Raw genomic sequence first — 16349 nt, 5'->3', positions numbered from 1 at the left:
TTCCCACAACTCGAGAAAAAAATATTCTTTTATGGCGCTAATTCCTTATTATATTTAAAATAATTCAGGGGGATGCTACTCGAATCTGGTGTTGGTTACAATTATTTCCTTTGGTCGGGTAGTAGTACGGGGTCTATATTAGTAGATTTTCCAAGCGTGCATGTGGCACCGTTCCCACAACTCGAGAAAAAATATTCTTTTAAGGCGCTACTTATATTTAAAATCATTCAGGGGGATGCTACTCGGATCTGGTGTTAGTTACAATCATTTCCTTTGGTGGGGTAGTAGTACGGGGTCTATATATTTATATATTTTCCGAGCGTGCATGTGGCACCGTTCCCACAACTCGAGAAAAAAATATTCTCTTAAGGCGCTAATTCCTTATTATATTTAAAATAATTCAGGGGGATGCTACTCGGATCTGGTGTTGGTTACAATCATTTCCTTTGGTGGGGTAGTAGAACGGGGTCTATATTAGTAGATTTTCCAAGCGTGCATGTGGCACCGTTCCCACAACTCGAGAAAAAAATATTCTTTTAAGGCGCTACTTCCTTACTACATTTAAATTAATTCAGGGGGATGCTACTCGGATCTGCTGTTGGCTACAATCATTTCCTTTGGTGGGGTAGTAGAACGGGGTCTATATTAGTAGATTTTCCAAGCGTGCACGTGGCACCGTTCCTACAACTCGAGAAACAAATATTCTTTTATGGCGCTAATTCCTTATTATATTTAAAATAATTCAGGTGGATGCTACTCGGATCTGGTGATGGTTACAATCATTTCCTTTGGTGGGGTAGTAGTACGGGGTGTATATTTATATATTTTCCGAGCGTGCATGTGGCACCGTTCCCACAACTCGAGAAAAAAATATTCTTTTATGGCGCTAATTCCTTATTATATTTAAAATAATTCAGGGGGATGCTACTCGGATCTGGTGTTGGTTACAATAATTTCCTTTGGTGGGGTAGTAGTACGGGGTCTGTACTAGTAGATTTTCCAAGCGTGCACGTGGTACCGTTCCCACAACTCGAGAAAAAAATATTCCTTTAAGACGCTACTTCCTTATTATATTTAAATTAATTCAGGGGGACGCTACTCGGATCTGGTGTTAGTTACAATCATTTCCTTTGGTGGGGTAGTAGAACGGGGTCTATATTAGTAGATTTTCCAAGCGTGCACGTGGCACCGTTCCTACAACTTGAGAAAAAAAAATTACTGTATGACCCTAATTCTTTATTATATTTAAAATAATTCAGGGGGATGCTACTCGGATCTGGTGTTGGTTACAATCATTTCCTTTGGTGGTCTATGTTGGTTACAATCATTTCCTTTGGTGGGGTAGTAGTACGGGGTCTATATTTATAGATTTTGCGAGCGTGCACGTGGCACCGTTCCCACAACTCGAGAAAAAAATATTCTTTTATGGCGCTAATTCCTTATTATATTTAAAATAATTCAGGGGGATGCTACTCGGATCTGCTGTAGGTTACAATCATTTCCTTTGGTGGGGTAGTAGTATGGGGTCTATATTAGTAGATTTTCCAAGCGTGCACGTGGCACCGTTCCTACAACTCGAGAAACAAATATTCTTTTATGGCGCTAATTCCTTATTATATTTAAAATAATTCAGGTGGATGCTACTCGGATCTGGTGATGGTTACAATCATTTCCTTTGGTGGGGTAGTAGTACGGGGTCTATATTTATAGATTTTCCGAGCGTGCATGTGGCACCGTTCCCACAACTCGAGAAAAAAATATTCTTTTATGGCGCTAATTCCTTATTATATTTAAAATAATTCAGGGGGATGCTACTCGGATCTGGTGTTGGTTACAATCATTTCCTTTGGTGGGGTAGTAGTACGGGGTCTATACTAGTAGATTTTCCGAGCGTGCACGTGGCACCGTTCCCACAACTCGAGAAAAAAATATTCATTTAAGGCGCTACTTCCTTATTATATTTAAATTAATTCAGGGGGATGCTACTCGGATCTGGTGTTAGTTACAATCATTTCCTTTGACGGGGTAGTAGTACGGGGTCTATATTTATAGATTTTCCGAGCGTGCACGTGTCACCGTTCCTACAACTTGAGAAAAAAAAATTACTGTATGACCCTAATTCTTTATTATATTTAAAATAATTCAGGGGGATGCTACACGGATTTGGTGTTGGTTACAATCTTTTCCCTTGGTGGTCTATATTTATAGATTTTCGGAGCGTGCACTTGGCAACGTTAACACAACTCTAGAGAAGAATTTTCTTTTATGAGGCTAATTCGTTATTATATTTATAATATTTCAAAGACATTCTGACGTGATTTTTAAACTAATTTAGTTACTCGCTTTACCCGTGTATTGAGTAAATTATATAGGCGTATTTGATATCACCGATTTCACCGTAGAATGATTAATTAGTTACATACTGCGTCTATTGCGCACACTGCTCATGCGCATGTCTAGCCCCACCCATATCTGCGGGTTCATCTATCCCACTTTCAATGTACCATGTGTCATAAATCGTGGCTGGAAATGTGTGGATAACTTCACTCCAATAATATCCAACATATTTGAACATGAATTGAATCTTTAAAATACGTAAATCGTCGATTTTCGCATTTTTTTCGTACAAGGGTAATTTTCGCCCCCAAATAGAAAAAAGCAGACTATATGCTAGACAATATGACATTTAAAGTGGGGGGTCAGATGAACTTGTATGCAAATTTTCAGGAGAATCCATGCTATCCGAAAAAAATGGGAGATTTCCTTGGATTTTTTATGCCAAAACACATTTTCTTAAATCTATATTCTATCAGTAAGTTTTTGACACTTGTTTAAGTCATGTTTAGTACATTTCAGGAATCCCAAACCTCCAAAATGGGAGCGTCTGCGTCGAGAAGCCTTCAACCAGAACAGGTGAGTAATTTTTTTTAGTTTTATATAATAAAGTGTGTTGTGAGATTAAAAGATTTTTTTATGAAATTTCTAAAATATTTATTCATACTCCAATATATAATATACTATAATGTTTGTTACAGCTCGCTATGTTCAAAAAGATGCCTCCAAGCAACAACTTTTATCAGGCAGAAATAGAAATACCAGAACGTGAGGAAAATCGGGTGCCCACGGATAAAAAATTTTTAATAGTCCTGGGGGTGATGATACTCGTTTTGGTAAGTCGTGTGATTCATGCTTTACAATTTTTTACTGATTACTCATGTAGCTACTGAACAGCACCTAATTCATAATCTTTTTTTCAGCTACCCTTTGTAATATACACCCTGTGCTATTCTGATATGGACAGACTTTCTATCTACGATCAATGCGGTAATATTTGTGGAAAGAAAAACGCTAAATATGACCAATGGGAGTGTACCGGACAAGATTACACAAATAAGAAGTGAGTTTGCGTGTTTCAAATCGGTTGGTTTTATTATAGTCTTGATCTTGGTTTCATAACTGGTTGTTTCAGAATAATTAAACGATGTTCTTCATATGTTTTTTATAAATATTTATTGATATACATTAATACACTTTGAATTTTTTTCTAGGCTGTTACAGTTCGATAATCTTCACGAGGTAAAGGACATCTATCTAAGTTCACGACGTTGTGTTTCTGAATGTTATCCAGGCTAGTAAGTATTCCTTTGATGTAAGACATAATAATAATAATAATAATAATAATAATAATAATAATAATAATAGGCAAAATTTTAATCAGGGTAACAATAATCGTAATTTCAATAATGTTAATAGAAATTATACAAACAATAACTACACAGGTCGTAATGAAAATTATAATCAAGGCTTCAATCGACAAGGCAATAGCTATGAGCCAAATCAATATAATAATCAGAATAACCAAAGTCTTAGGCAAAATTACAATAACAGACAGTATCGTAATAGGGACAATATTCAAAATAATGTACACAATTTTAATCAAAGGTCAAATAGTAATGATAGGGATAATACAAATACTAGACGAGTCAACTTTCAGCGTTATGATAGACCAAGCGTCGAAAGTAGTCGTAGGTCATATGAGGAACTACACACTCGATCGGTAGATAGGGACGAGTCAATACAAATACCACACAGCACATCACAAAACACAAACCCTGAAGATCTTCCGGATTTTCAGTAGAATGCAGGCCAAATCTCCAAGTACACATTTGTAGTTATGAACATCCCAGAGAGTATATAAGAGACGAAAATAATCTGGAAAATAAAATAAATAATCAATTAATTTATATAGTAGGTAAATTTGATAATTCTAAAGTAAATATGTTAGTTGATACAGGATCCGAGGCTTCATTAATAAAAGAAGAATTTATCAAAGATAATATAGGGTTAAAAGATAAAATTGTTAAAATTCCAAAGATAAATCTANATGTTAGGGCGGCTGCAATGTAATACGGGGTTGGCTGTAGGCCGCATTCTCTTTTATGTAATATTGAAACAAAAAGTGATAGAACCGTTGCCTTCTTATAACTGCACTCTGCAATAAGAATAAATATGTAATATTTGCATAATAGTGTGAAACAGAAAGAGGCAGCCTCTATTTTTCTACACTAAACGCTTCACTGGAACTTACCATAAAATATATAGGTATAGCATGTAATAATAAGTACCAGCAAAAGTTAACAAAATAATAATGTCTTACTCATAAGAATAACGATTGTAGAAAATATAATTAACGTTGTCCTAAGTGTTCCGCGGTTAATCTCTGTCTGTCTCGATCGGTAAATACCTATTTCAAAAACGAAAACTGTTCTACATTTACCGAGGTCACAGGCGCATTTCTAAAATAGTTGAAGTTTTTAACAGATGCCATTTCTGGTGCGAAGTATGAACTATTTCACATTTTAGTAATCTCACTATCTGCGTCATTGTCCAATAACATCTACATGCATGCCTTTAGTCTAAAGCTTCGCATCGATCAATTCATTCGACACGTATCTAGCGGCACCCTAATGCCTGCCCTGTCTGCTTGGCGTGCCAGGCTTTTTTCTGAGGACGTTGACTGTATTTCATTGTCGTTTGTGGGTTTGTGCATATGTTAGTAAGTTTGACGCTCTGTTTGGTCGAGTGTATGGTACGTGTTTCTATAGCCGCCTACTAGCAGAATATAGATTACTAGTATTTATTTATTTGATTGTTATATATTTAAATTTGTGATAAGAGCTGATGTATTCTCTCTTTGGGCAGAGTGCAAGAAAGGATTGCACAGTAAGCCGGCGTTGGTGTGAGTACGGTCTGGAAATGTTGAGAAGCAAGGGAAGAATATTGCAAATGGTGACATATAATAATATAAAATTGTATAAGCCAACATTTAAAATACACGAAGTCGATGAAATTAAAGTATAAATTTTATTTATTTTTTTAATTTTGGCGACCAGTAGACATATTTTGTCATTAGACATTTCATGTATTTCGTCACAAATAAATTAAAAGTTAAAACGGAATTTTGAGAATTCAAAACAATTCTTTTTATTTTATTTCCAATTTAAATTACTTATTCTTTTCTCAATTTTGATATAGTTCTGGAATATTAAAGCTTTGAATCATGGCTTTAGTATTTCTTATGTGACAACTTATTTTCTTGCCAATTTTTTTTCGGGTACCTTCTGTTAGTCAATCATCTAAGGATATACCAAAGATTCGTGTACTTTCAGCAGTGAAATGCTCCAAGGATATTGTTTCGAAGGAGAAATCGACAGAACAGAGGCCACAGCTGATGTCGACTTGGAAAACTGGAGCAGTGAGTTGGGGGTATTTTTGCAATCCATGGCATGGAGACTCACCCTCGCTTGTTTCTTATCTTTAGGTAATAACAAATTTTCCAAGCAATTGTTTCCAATGAAATAAAAAAACACTTTACACTTTAGCTGTTGCACTCTCAATGCTCTATCTGTTCCGTGTGGCCGCTGCTGCGATGGTATGGAGTATCCTGGCAGGGGTGCTCGTTTTATTAGTTATACTCGTGGCATTTTTGTGGTAAGCCTAATTTCTCAGGGTTAATATCAATGCCACAAAACGAATCTTTTTTAGGTATGGTTACTTCAAAATAGAGTCAAATGACAAGGGTGGTCTCATTATCGCACCTCTATTTTTCACGGTCATGCTGGTGATATTAGTCGCCGTGTTGGTATTTTTACACAAGAAGATTGCCTTGGTGATCGTCATCTTCAAGGAAGCCATGAAGGCTACGTTTGCTATGCCGCGGCTTCTGCTGGTTCCCATTGTGGTAAAGGTTTTTTTCATAGTGACAAACTTACAAATCTACATTACTGTTACCATTTTCAGACATTTTTTGCTGACCTGTTGGTAGTTGTTATATTCCTGATTGCGTTAGCATTCATGCTTTCAGCAGGTACACTGACTGAGATAATAGACGGCTATTTGCAGTATCAACCCAATGTGGTGATGCAATTCTCCATTATCTTCAGCTTTTGGATGACTTTTTGGGTGAGCCAGTTCTTGACTGGAATCCAGTACATGGTTATTGCTGGTGCTGTCTCCAAATGGTACTTTGCAAAGTAAGTAATTTTAAATTTACGAAAATCTAACTGACTCAAAGATGTACATTTTCCTCTTGTGTCTCTTGGTATCTCAAAATCTGCCATACTAAATAACAGCTTTAGAATTTAACATATCATTATATTCAAAATTGGCAAAATATTTAACTTAGTAGCAAAGTGTTTCTATGTTGGTTGAAAGAATTTATATAGCAAGATTATCGCGAAAATGAAGATGACGACTTAATTTTGCAAAACCAAGACTACTATCAGTTTAACAACGAGGCTAGAAGTTCAAGTCATGTAGATTAGGATATCAGAGTGTATTTGTACATGAAAAAATATTAACAAAAAGTAAAAGATTCGGACTTTTCCTTAAAAAAGCAACAAAAGAAATAGAAATACCGACATTTTTTCTTTCAGAGACAAAAACAACCTGAATGCTCCAATTATCACCAGCGCCTCTATAGCCTTCAAATTCCATTTGGGTACCGCTGCCTTTGGGTCCTTGATAATCACTGTAATGGCGATCATCCGCTCACTTATTTCATCGCTTTTCAAAAACAAGTTCGTCAAGGCCTGTTTTGATTCGTGCATGTCGGTGATCGAGGACTTCTTGAAGTATTTGTCCAAAAACGCGTATATTATGACAGGTGCCAACACAGAGCGATTATGACGGCATAAATTTATTTACACGGGCAATATTACTTTTCAGCAATGCACGGAAAACCGTTCTTCAAATCCGGTAAAAGGGCAGCACGAATTTTGCTCCAGAACGTGGCGAACATCATTGTCCTCAACTACATTGGAGACTTCGTTATTGTCATGGCCCAAGTACTAGTGATGCTTATATCGCTGTTATTCACCTATCTGATTTTGCAGGTAATGTCTTTATATCACAAATTTAGTTTATAATAAAAATGGAGTTGTCCAATACTAGGCTATTGACTATGTACTTTAGATAGGAACTACAACGTAACAGAAATTATTGTTTGATATGTTCCATTGACCCTAAAAAATGATAAAACATTTTTTTCCTATAGTTTTCAGCAGAAAAGTTGTAGCAAATTGAATTTCCCATCGAAATTAGACCGTCTGAAGTCAAAAAAAATTATTTTAAACAAAAATATGCCCAAAAAACGAGTAAAAAAACCGAAAAAATGTGTTTTTTTTTCTTTTTGGTTTTTGGCCCACAACTTTTTTCTGAGAGGAGTTAGGTATAGGCATTGCTTCACAGAAAAAAAAAGTTAATGTTTTTTCCTTTAAAATAAGCGTTTATAAAAGTACCTACAACTAATAGAAACCGAGATACATTGGATCAAAGTTGGCTACTTTTTGGATTTTTGGCCAATTTTTGCCTTTTTTGACGATTTTCGTCTTATAACTTTTTAAAGTTAATTTTGGTATATGTAATGCCATATTCAAATGAAAGCTGGTTTCAAGACCTTTAAAATGGTGCTTGGTAGAAGTTTGTACAATTAAAACCAACCGAGATATGTCAATTTAACCAACGATACTTTTCTTATTTTTATAAAATTTTTACTACTTTCGGTATTATTTTGTCTAATAAATATATTTTTGTGAATGTGAAAGTTAAAATAAGTTTTAAACAACAATTAATCATATTTATCTTGTAAAATTTCGGATTCTTTTAATTATTTTTGTACTTTTAATTAAAAAATTCTTAAAATTACAGTATTATAGAGAGCCAAAAGCTCCAAAAGAGTGGATATTAATTCGTCCTCCTGCATAACATAAAGTATGTGCTTAATTGTTGTATTATTCATCTCTCTCAATTGTATCCTCGCTTGCAAGCTCGTGAAATGATTTTATATATGCACATACCAGAATACTCGTAATAATTTCGAATGACGCGGTTTCGTGAATGGTAAATAATCTTGATTGGCATGCGTTGGTAATTTACCTATTATTAAAACTTGTTACAGTTGATATGCGTTATCCAAACCAGATAATTTTTTTTCAAATGAAAATAATAAAAAAAATTTCATATCATATTTAATTAAAAAGTTTGAAATATTGGATATAGAATCTGAGCAAGCTGAAGAAGACGCAGATGTTCTTATAGTAAATACAGCAAAACATATGGCCTCCGAGTCAAATAATGTTGTAAAACTCGTAGTTGGTTAAAATATCGATCTTCTTATTATTTTATCAATATTACCACAAGAATACAATAATATATATTTTTTGAAACCGAGTATTGGAAATGTAACTGCTAAATTGTACAACTATAATAGCTTTCTGTTCAAACATCTTTACAAATACTTAGGCTTTATTCACGCGTTCAGTGGATGCGACACAACGTGTTCATTTTTTGGTTTTGGAAAAATTTTTCAATTTTGTAAATAATTTTTCAAAATTAAAAAATTTCCTCGATGTATTTTTACTTGAAAATGCTAGTGTTGAGTATGCTGCTGCATCTGAATGCATTTTAACTATAATGTATAGTTAAAAAATTGACAGCTTAAAAACTTGTCGATATAAATTATTTCAAAAGTATTCAACAAGCGAAAAATTTACCTTATCTCGATTGTCTCCAACAACTGATGCTCTCAAACATCATGGGTTAAGAGTATATTTTCAGGTGCAACAGTCGAATGGTTGTACTTTAAATCCCCTTGATTGGGGTTGGAAAAATTTCATAAATGGGCTATTTCCCATTTTTATTAATAAATCTCCTGCACCTGAAAATTTACTTGAAAAAAATAGCCTGTAAATTGTAGGAATGACGACGAAATTGATTATTATTAATATTGAAAAAACGCTAAATGAAAATGAAAATTTATAAGATATATATGATTAACTGTTGTTTAAATAAATAAATAATAATATCCAATCGCCTAGAAACTTATTTTAACTTTCAAATTCACAAAAATAAATTTATTGGACAAAATAATACCGAAAGGAATAAAAATTTTATATAAATAAGAAAAAGTATCGTTGGTTAAATTGACATATCTCGGTTGATTTTAATTGTACAAACTTCTACCAGGCATCATTTTAAAAGTCTTGAAACCAGCTTTCATTTGAATATGGCATTACATATACCTATATTAACTCAGAAAAAAGTTATAAGACGAAAAGCGTCAAAAAGGGCAAAAATCGTCCAAAAATCCAAAAAGTAGCCAACTTTGATCCAATGTATCTCGGTTTCTATTAGTGGTATAAAAGCTTATTTTAAAGGAAGGAACATTAGCTTTTTTTATGTGAAGCAATGCCTATACCTAACTCCTCTCAGAAAAAAGTTGTGGGCCAAAAACCAAAAAGAAAAAAAAAACGAATTTTTTCGGTTTTTTAGGCATATTTTTGCTAATATTAATTTTTTTACTTCAGACAGTCTCATTTCGATGGGAAATTCAATTTGCTACAACTTTTCTGTTGACAACTATAGGGAAAAAATGCATAGTTTTCTAGTAAAACTCAAAAAACTGGAAATACCACCTTTTTACTTCGTTCTCAAAAACGCACCTCTTTAAAAGGTAGCAGCACTCCGCGGTTTTATCATTTTTATGATCAATTGAAAATATCAAACAATAAAATTTCTGTTACGTTGTAGTTCCTTTGCACCCTATTTTTTTGACATAGTCAATAGCCTATACGTTTTGTTAATATGTATAAGTACCTCTGTGCTATTGAAATAATTATATGAATATTTACAGGGCGTTGATTCACCTCACAAATGGGCGGTTTACGTCATCGTTGGAATCATTTCCATAATCGTGGCAGCCATTTGCTTCTCAATATTTGAGGTGAGTAATACACAGGGTGTAACTTTGAATGGGGGTAATGTTTACACGGAGGCTGCTTTTAACTTCTATAAACACGTTATCATAAGTTTGTTTCAAATTTCGACGTGAAAACTAATTTTTTTGTCAAATCACATAATTTGTAACCATATCAATGCTATACCCTGTATAAATCTGTAATATTTTGTAGGATTTAAGTTTGACGTGAAGAAATGAACCACATAATAAGGAAAATTATTTATATTCCAATTAAATTACAGTATTGCGCATAAATGCTCTGTTTACTTAATTATCTAAATAACTCAGTGCCTACCTAGATAATAGATATATTTAATACACAGAAATGAAATAAAAGCCAGTTAACTTCATATACACGTCGAGGCTTTCAATTTATTCTTAACAATTATATAGTCCAGTCGATATCTATTTTAAAAATAGGTTGTATGGATGATTCATATAGTAACGCAAATTTTTGTTGGAAATAGTTCTAAATATTATGAAAAATGATAATTGTAATATGCGCCCGCTGAAAAAGTTGTGCATAATTGTTAGCGCAAGAAAATGTAAAAAAAAATTAAAATAGGCGCATTTTTTTCCCTTCTTTCATGTATAACTCGGAGAATATTGACATTAGAGAAAATATTCAAAGGAAAAAAAGTTTCGTTTTGAGATTCTCTTCAAAATGAAAGTAGTCCGAAATTTTCATGTGCGTTATTGCTGCAATACAGTACATACCGGAAAAAAAATCATGAAAAAGAGATGTTTTTTTCATGAATTTCTTTCAGACCTTGACTTTGGAGCTGCCATATAAAAAGTATGGTTCTGAGTACTTCATGATATGGTGGTATTACAGAAATTTTTTAATCGAAATCGGCCGGGTAGATTTCGTACAATTCAATTAATATTAATTAAGAAAATACTATACAGGGTGATTCAGTCATAATGTCATTAATTTTAAGAGCAGATAGAGAAAAATGAGTATAATACGATGGCGTGATTAAAAAAAAATTTAAATGCATATTTAAGCTGAAAAAAAATATTTTCAAATCATTATTTAACCCCCTTTTCAGGCTGTTACTGACCGGCTGACGTCACAATATTATGCACGGCTACGATATGAACCTATGAACAACGCGCCCTAGATGCAACGTTGCCATATTTATATATTTTCGCTCATATAAAGACAATAAATAAACGGTTTTGCTCACGTCAGCCAATAATAATTTAAAATGCTATAAATTATTTTTTATTTATGCAATCAACATATTAAATTGTTATTGTTGCCCAGCAAGAACCTCGAGGTCTGAGCATGCCTTGCCAAAAATCAGTTTTTATTAGCATCATAATTTTAATATTTTAACAACATTTGCTGTAAGCCCGAAGGGGAAGGTTTTCAAACAATTCTACTAAAAATTAGTAACGCGGCCCATTCAGATGTTCAGGTAGAAAATGCGGCCCAATTAAACGATCGCCATTGACATTGACACCGAATCTCCTCTGAAAGCTATACCACCGACGAGTAGTGTGCGGGTAGTAGTGTGTTTCATCTGACCAAATGTGACTATTATGGCTGCAAAGAAATTAGCTGTTTCACTTTAAATAAGATTTAATATTGAAGTTACAAAACCCCAAAAGTTCAAATAATTTAAATTTCATTTCATAACCATTTCAATTTCGTTACAGAAATAATGTCATAAAAAACCAACACTCACTAGATAAATTATAAAGAGAGGATAAATTGTATGCAGTATTTAAATATTGACTGCAATTAGAAGAGAGACTTGTATATTCCATAAAAAAACAATGGGACGGAGACAAATAAACAACTCGGTACGTCGTGTTTCCGACCTAGGGTAACCTGTGGTTCAGTAACCTTTTAACCCAGTTTTAATTTGCACACGTGCACCATATAGTCCAGGAGCCAGATGTGCAAACAACTTATTCTTAAATATTTGACCTCTTGAATCCAAAGAAACTTGGTCGCAAAGCCTGAAAGTGGTCAGTTTAATTGTTATCAACAAATTAAATGTTTAAATGGCTGTAAAAAGTTTATTTTTATAGCTAGTACAATTTATTCGCTAATAGTTACGTTTTCTCATAACAAATATGTATTTTTTTGGAAATTAAAAAAAATTAACTTTAACCAAAGTTATTGCAAATTTAGTGCAAATTTCTTACATTTTCCGTCTCCGTGCGCACTAATTTTACCATATCTGGTTCTAAGTTCCATTTATTTATTAATTTATTTAATAATTAATGGCATCTTAGAAAGTTGTGAAATTTCAACGAAAATGCCGGTTTTAATTGTTTATAAGGTTTTTTTTATTATTCAACTTCGACGAAAAGCCAAAAAAGTTACCGGATATTGTTCTTTGCATTCTAACAATCAAGCAAGGCATGAAATCATTGTTAGGATGCGAGGAACAATAACCGGTAACTTTTTTGGCTTTTCATAAAAATTGAATAACAAAAAAAGTTTTATAAACCAATAAAGCCAACATTTTCGTTGAAATTCCACAACTTTCTAAGCTGCCATTAATTTTTAAATAAATTAATTAATCAATGGAACTTACCTATCTTGTAAAATAAAGTTTAAGTTTTAAAATGAGATGTGCGTCTCAATCCGTCCAATTGAACCAGAGATATGGTAAAATTGGTGCGCGCAGAGACGGAAAATGTAATATATTTGCACTAAATTTGCAATAACTTTGGTTAAAGTTAATCTTTTTTTAATTTTCAAAAAAATATATGTTTGTTGTGAGAAAACGTAATAATTAACAGATAAAAAATTGTACTAGCTATAAAAATAAACTTTTTACAGCCATTTAAACATTCAATTTGTTAACAACAATTAAACTGACCACTTTCAGGCTTTGCCACCAAGTTTTTTGGTTTCGAGAAGTCAAAATACTTAAAAATAAGTTATTTGCAGCCGTGGAATTCTGTTTGGCTACGGAAACCTATCTGGCCCCTAGCCCCTAGACTAATACGAGTGTAGTAGCAAAAAGTTGTCGGTCTTTTATCAAAGGAAAATCGTATCAACAAATTTAATTTAAAATCTAAAATACCGGCTGTTTTCGTAGTAGCTGTAGTCGCCCAGGTGCATCGAGTGTACGAAGTGGTCGGTTATATGTCAAATACTAACCTGGCGAGCTTGAACCTGAACTTGGCAACGCTGTTCCTTTAGCCGACAACTGTTCGTGACATTACGTTACAAAATTTTCCGAGCATCCGGGCATCGGCAGGGCAGCCCTCGTAGCGGGAGTTATGGGTTGATTTCCTTCATTTTTAAAAGTCGAGTAAAAAATTTTTTTTTTCGATTTTCTGTCTTTATTAAGCTTTCCGAATACGTGGTTAAAATTAATGACATTATGACTGAATCACCCTGTATTATACTTACTTTTCAGTTCTCTCTCACCAATCATTTGAGCTCCCAATTTTTATACATACTCTTTCGAGTCGCAACAATCAATCCCCATTTAAAAATTTTGTCAGCTTTTACAACAGATAAATAGATTTTTTTTAATCGGTAGAGGAAAGCAAGATCTATTCGAATTTTACAATGTCTATTCAAAAAAAATCTTTCAAGTTAAATGTATAGGTATGCAAAATAAAGAACAATAAAATAGATAATATCCTTTTATTATCTATAATGTATAGAAAATCCAGCTACGAAAACTTTTATTAATATTTCACATAAATTAAAATAAACTTGTTAAAATATAAGGAAATTTACTACTTACGGAAAGTAGAAAAATATAATAGAATTTTCTTGCATTATCAAGTCATATTTACCTTTATATCACGAATATGTTCCTACAGCAAATGAAATCTCGAGAAATAACGAACACAAATGACTGTCAAGGTCGTTTTACAGCAAAATAATAACGACTAGATTCGTTATCTGTTATGGAAGCTGACAAAAAAATTGATTGGAATTGCGCTAGTGAATTATGCTACTCTGCTCGCATAGTCCCCCACTCCAACTTTTTGACTCTCTGCTCGATCCTGTGAAATGTAACTTTTTTTCATCAGAACAGTTAAAATATATTTCCGATTTAAACAAATTTTCATAGTCATAAAGTCTTTGCTTCAAACAATCAAAATCTCATTTGATTGTTATTGTATAGTACGTTGTTTTGCCGTATACTCACTTCAACTTTGAGCTTTTATATTTCGATGACGATTCATGGTATCCACAAGATCAAAAGTGGATTTTGTTCCTCAATTCTTCCTCTATTTGATCCCATTTGAAGAATATGCAAATACGGTAGCTTCAGCTCTAAATGTATATAAGTATTTCTTCGAAACAATTTTGAAAAAATCCTAATTGTTGCTAAAATAGATAAGATCGAACATTTTAAAATGATTGGTCGTTGCGACTTCAAAGGGTATGTATAAAAATTGGGAGCTCAAAATAATCATTGGTTTTACCGTGAGAGAGAATTGAAAAGTAAGTTTAATGCTGTATTTTCTTAGTTAATAATTGATTTGTGCGAAAACTACCTGGCCGATTTCGATTAATAAATTTCCTCAATACCACCGTATCATAAAGTACTCAGAACCATACTTTTTATATGGTTGCTCTAAAGTCAAGGTCCGAAATAAATTCATGATGAACATTTTTTTTCACGAATTTTGTTTCGGTCTATACTGTAAGAGAATCTCAAAACGAAACTTTTTTCCTTTGACTATTTTCTCTAATGTCAATATTCTCCGAGTTATACATGAAAGAAGGGAGAGAAATGCGCCTTTTTTATTTTTTTTTTACATTTTCTTGCGCTAACAATTATTCACAATAATTTTTTTCAGCGGGCGCATATCGCAATTATCATTTTACACAATATTTAGAACTATTTCCAACAAAAATTAGCATTACTATATAAAACATCCATTCCGAAACAGATACCAATTGGACTATTAGTAATACTTTTTAAACCAGAATTAAAGAATCCAGTCAAAAGTGTATTGTGCTATATGGTCTTGTTTGTAAATGTTCTAAAATTTGTTATTTTCTGTTCAGACTGTAATCGACACCATTTACTTGTGCTTCTGTGAGGACAAATTACTCAACGACGGTATGGCTCGACCGTACGCCATGTCCAGGGATTTGATGGAGTTCATGGAAGATTCCAAGAAAATCTTTGGAGAGAAGAAGACATAGACATAGATCTTTGAATGCTTTGACCATACAAAATGTTACCAATTTTAATGTTTAAATGTAACAGTGTCAGGGACGTCAATATTTGTTTTTGTTCGTTATTTTTGTACTTACGATTCAATAAGAGAAAATATATTTTTATTTATAAAGCCAATATAGCCTAATGTATGCTAATTTTATATTATAAGGCTTATATATTAGTGTTTTATATATTGTTCACTATTTATAAAATAAATGTGTCTGTTACATAAACACCATGAAAAGCAGATAAAAATATATTATGGCTTAACAAAATTTATGCGTTTCATTAGTTTCCATAATTTGTTAAATAATTCTTTCATAAGTCAAGATTTACCTGTAAATGTCACCCTTCAGGTTTTTTTTCATTGCCAATAACCATCCCTAAAACCTATAAAATAATTTATTTTAGAAAAAGTGATTTCTTTTTGCACACCAGGAAAAACATGAGCGCTTGTGATTTTCTATGTGTGGACCGAGACAAAATTAATCCTTGGATTTATTCATGAAAATTTTGAGTTAGGCCTCGGTTACACTAAGTGGATTCTAATTTCCTACAAATAAGAGCTCACTACCAAGTAAATTCCAAAAAAAGTACATTTACTTACCAGAGCAAAGCAATTGACTTAAAACAGATCGACAATTATATAAAATATAACGCTTGCAGACAGACTCCTTTGCAGGACTTCCAAAGAATAACCCGCCAAATACAAAGTTGTAGCAGATTTTGGGAGGATATATGCGGGTATCTAAGAACTGCAAGATTACAGGACTTGTCTTCTCAAGTTCAGAACGTGCCTAGATATTGGGTAGATGAAATTCTTGCCTGTGGTTAGGAATTTAGATTCATGGTCAATTACGTAAGGTAGCATCATTTGTTTGTTGGATAGA

General features: G+C 33.1%; 1 protein-coding gene across 1 annotated transcript; it reads left to right on the top strand.

Annotated features, from left to right (window-relative positions):
• Nucleotides 1-2846: 2846 nt before the first annotated feature.
• LOC108914254 (choline transporter-like protein 1) lies at nt 2847-15718 on the top strand (the record flags this gene model as incomplete). The annotated part of the gene is given in 12 exon segments (XM_018720027.1): nt 2847-2913; nt 3036-3170; nt 3258-3397; nt 3549-3632; nt 5670-5821; nt 5883-5991; nt 6046-6241; nt 6301-6533; nt 6936-7165; nt 7228-7394; nt 10193-10282; nt 15303-15718. Coding segments are annotated over 12 exon segments (1716 nt in total). The 3' UTR covers nt 15444-15718.
• Between the last annotated feature and the right edge of the window lie 631 nt (nt 15719-16349).

Source organism: Anoplophora glabripennis, unplaced genomic scaffold (genome assembly GCF_000390285.2).
Source record: "Anoplophora glabripennis isolate ALB-LARVAE unplaced genomic scaffold, Agla_2.0 scaffold136, whole genome shotgun sequence".
Classification (NCBI taxonomy): Eukaryota; Metazoa; Arthropoda; class Insecta; order Coleoptera; family Cerambycidae; genus Anoplophora; species Anoplophora glabripennis.
The sequence above is the reverse complement of the archived record's forward strand: the minus strand, read 5'-3'. Positions and strand labels throughout refer to the sequence as shown.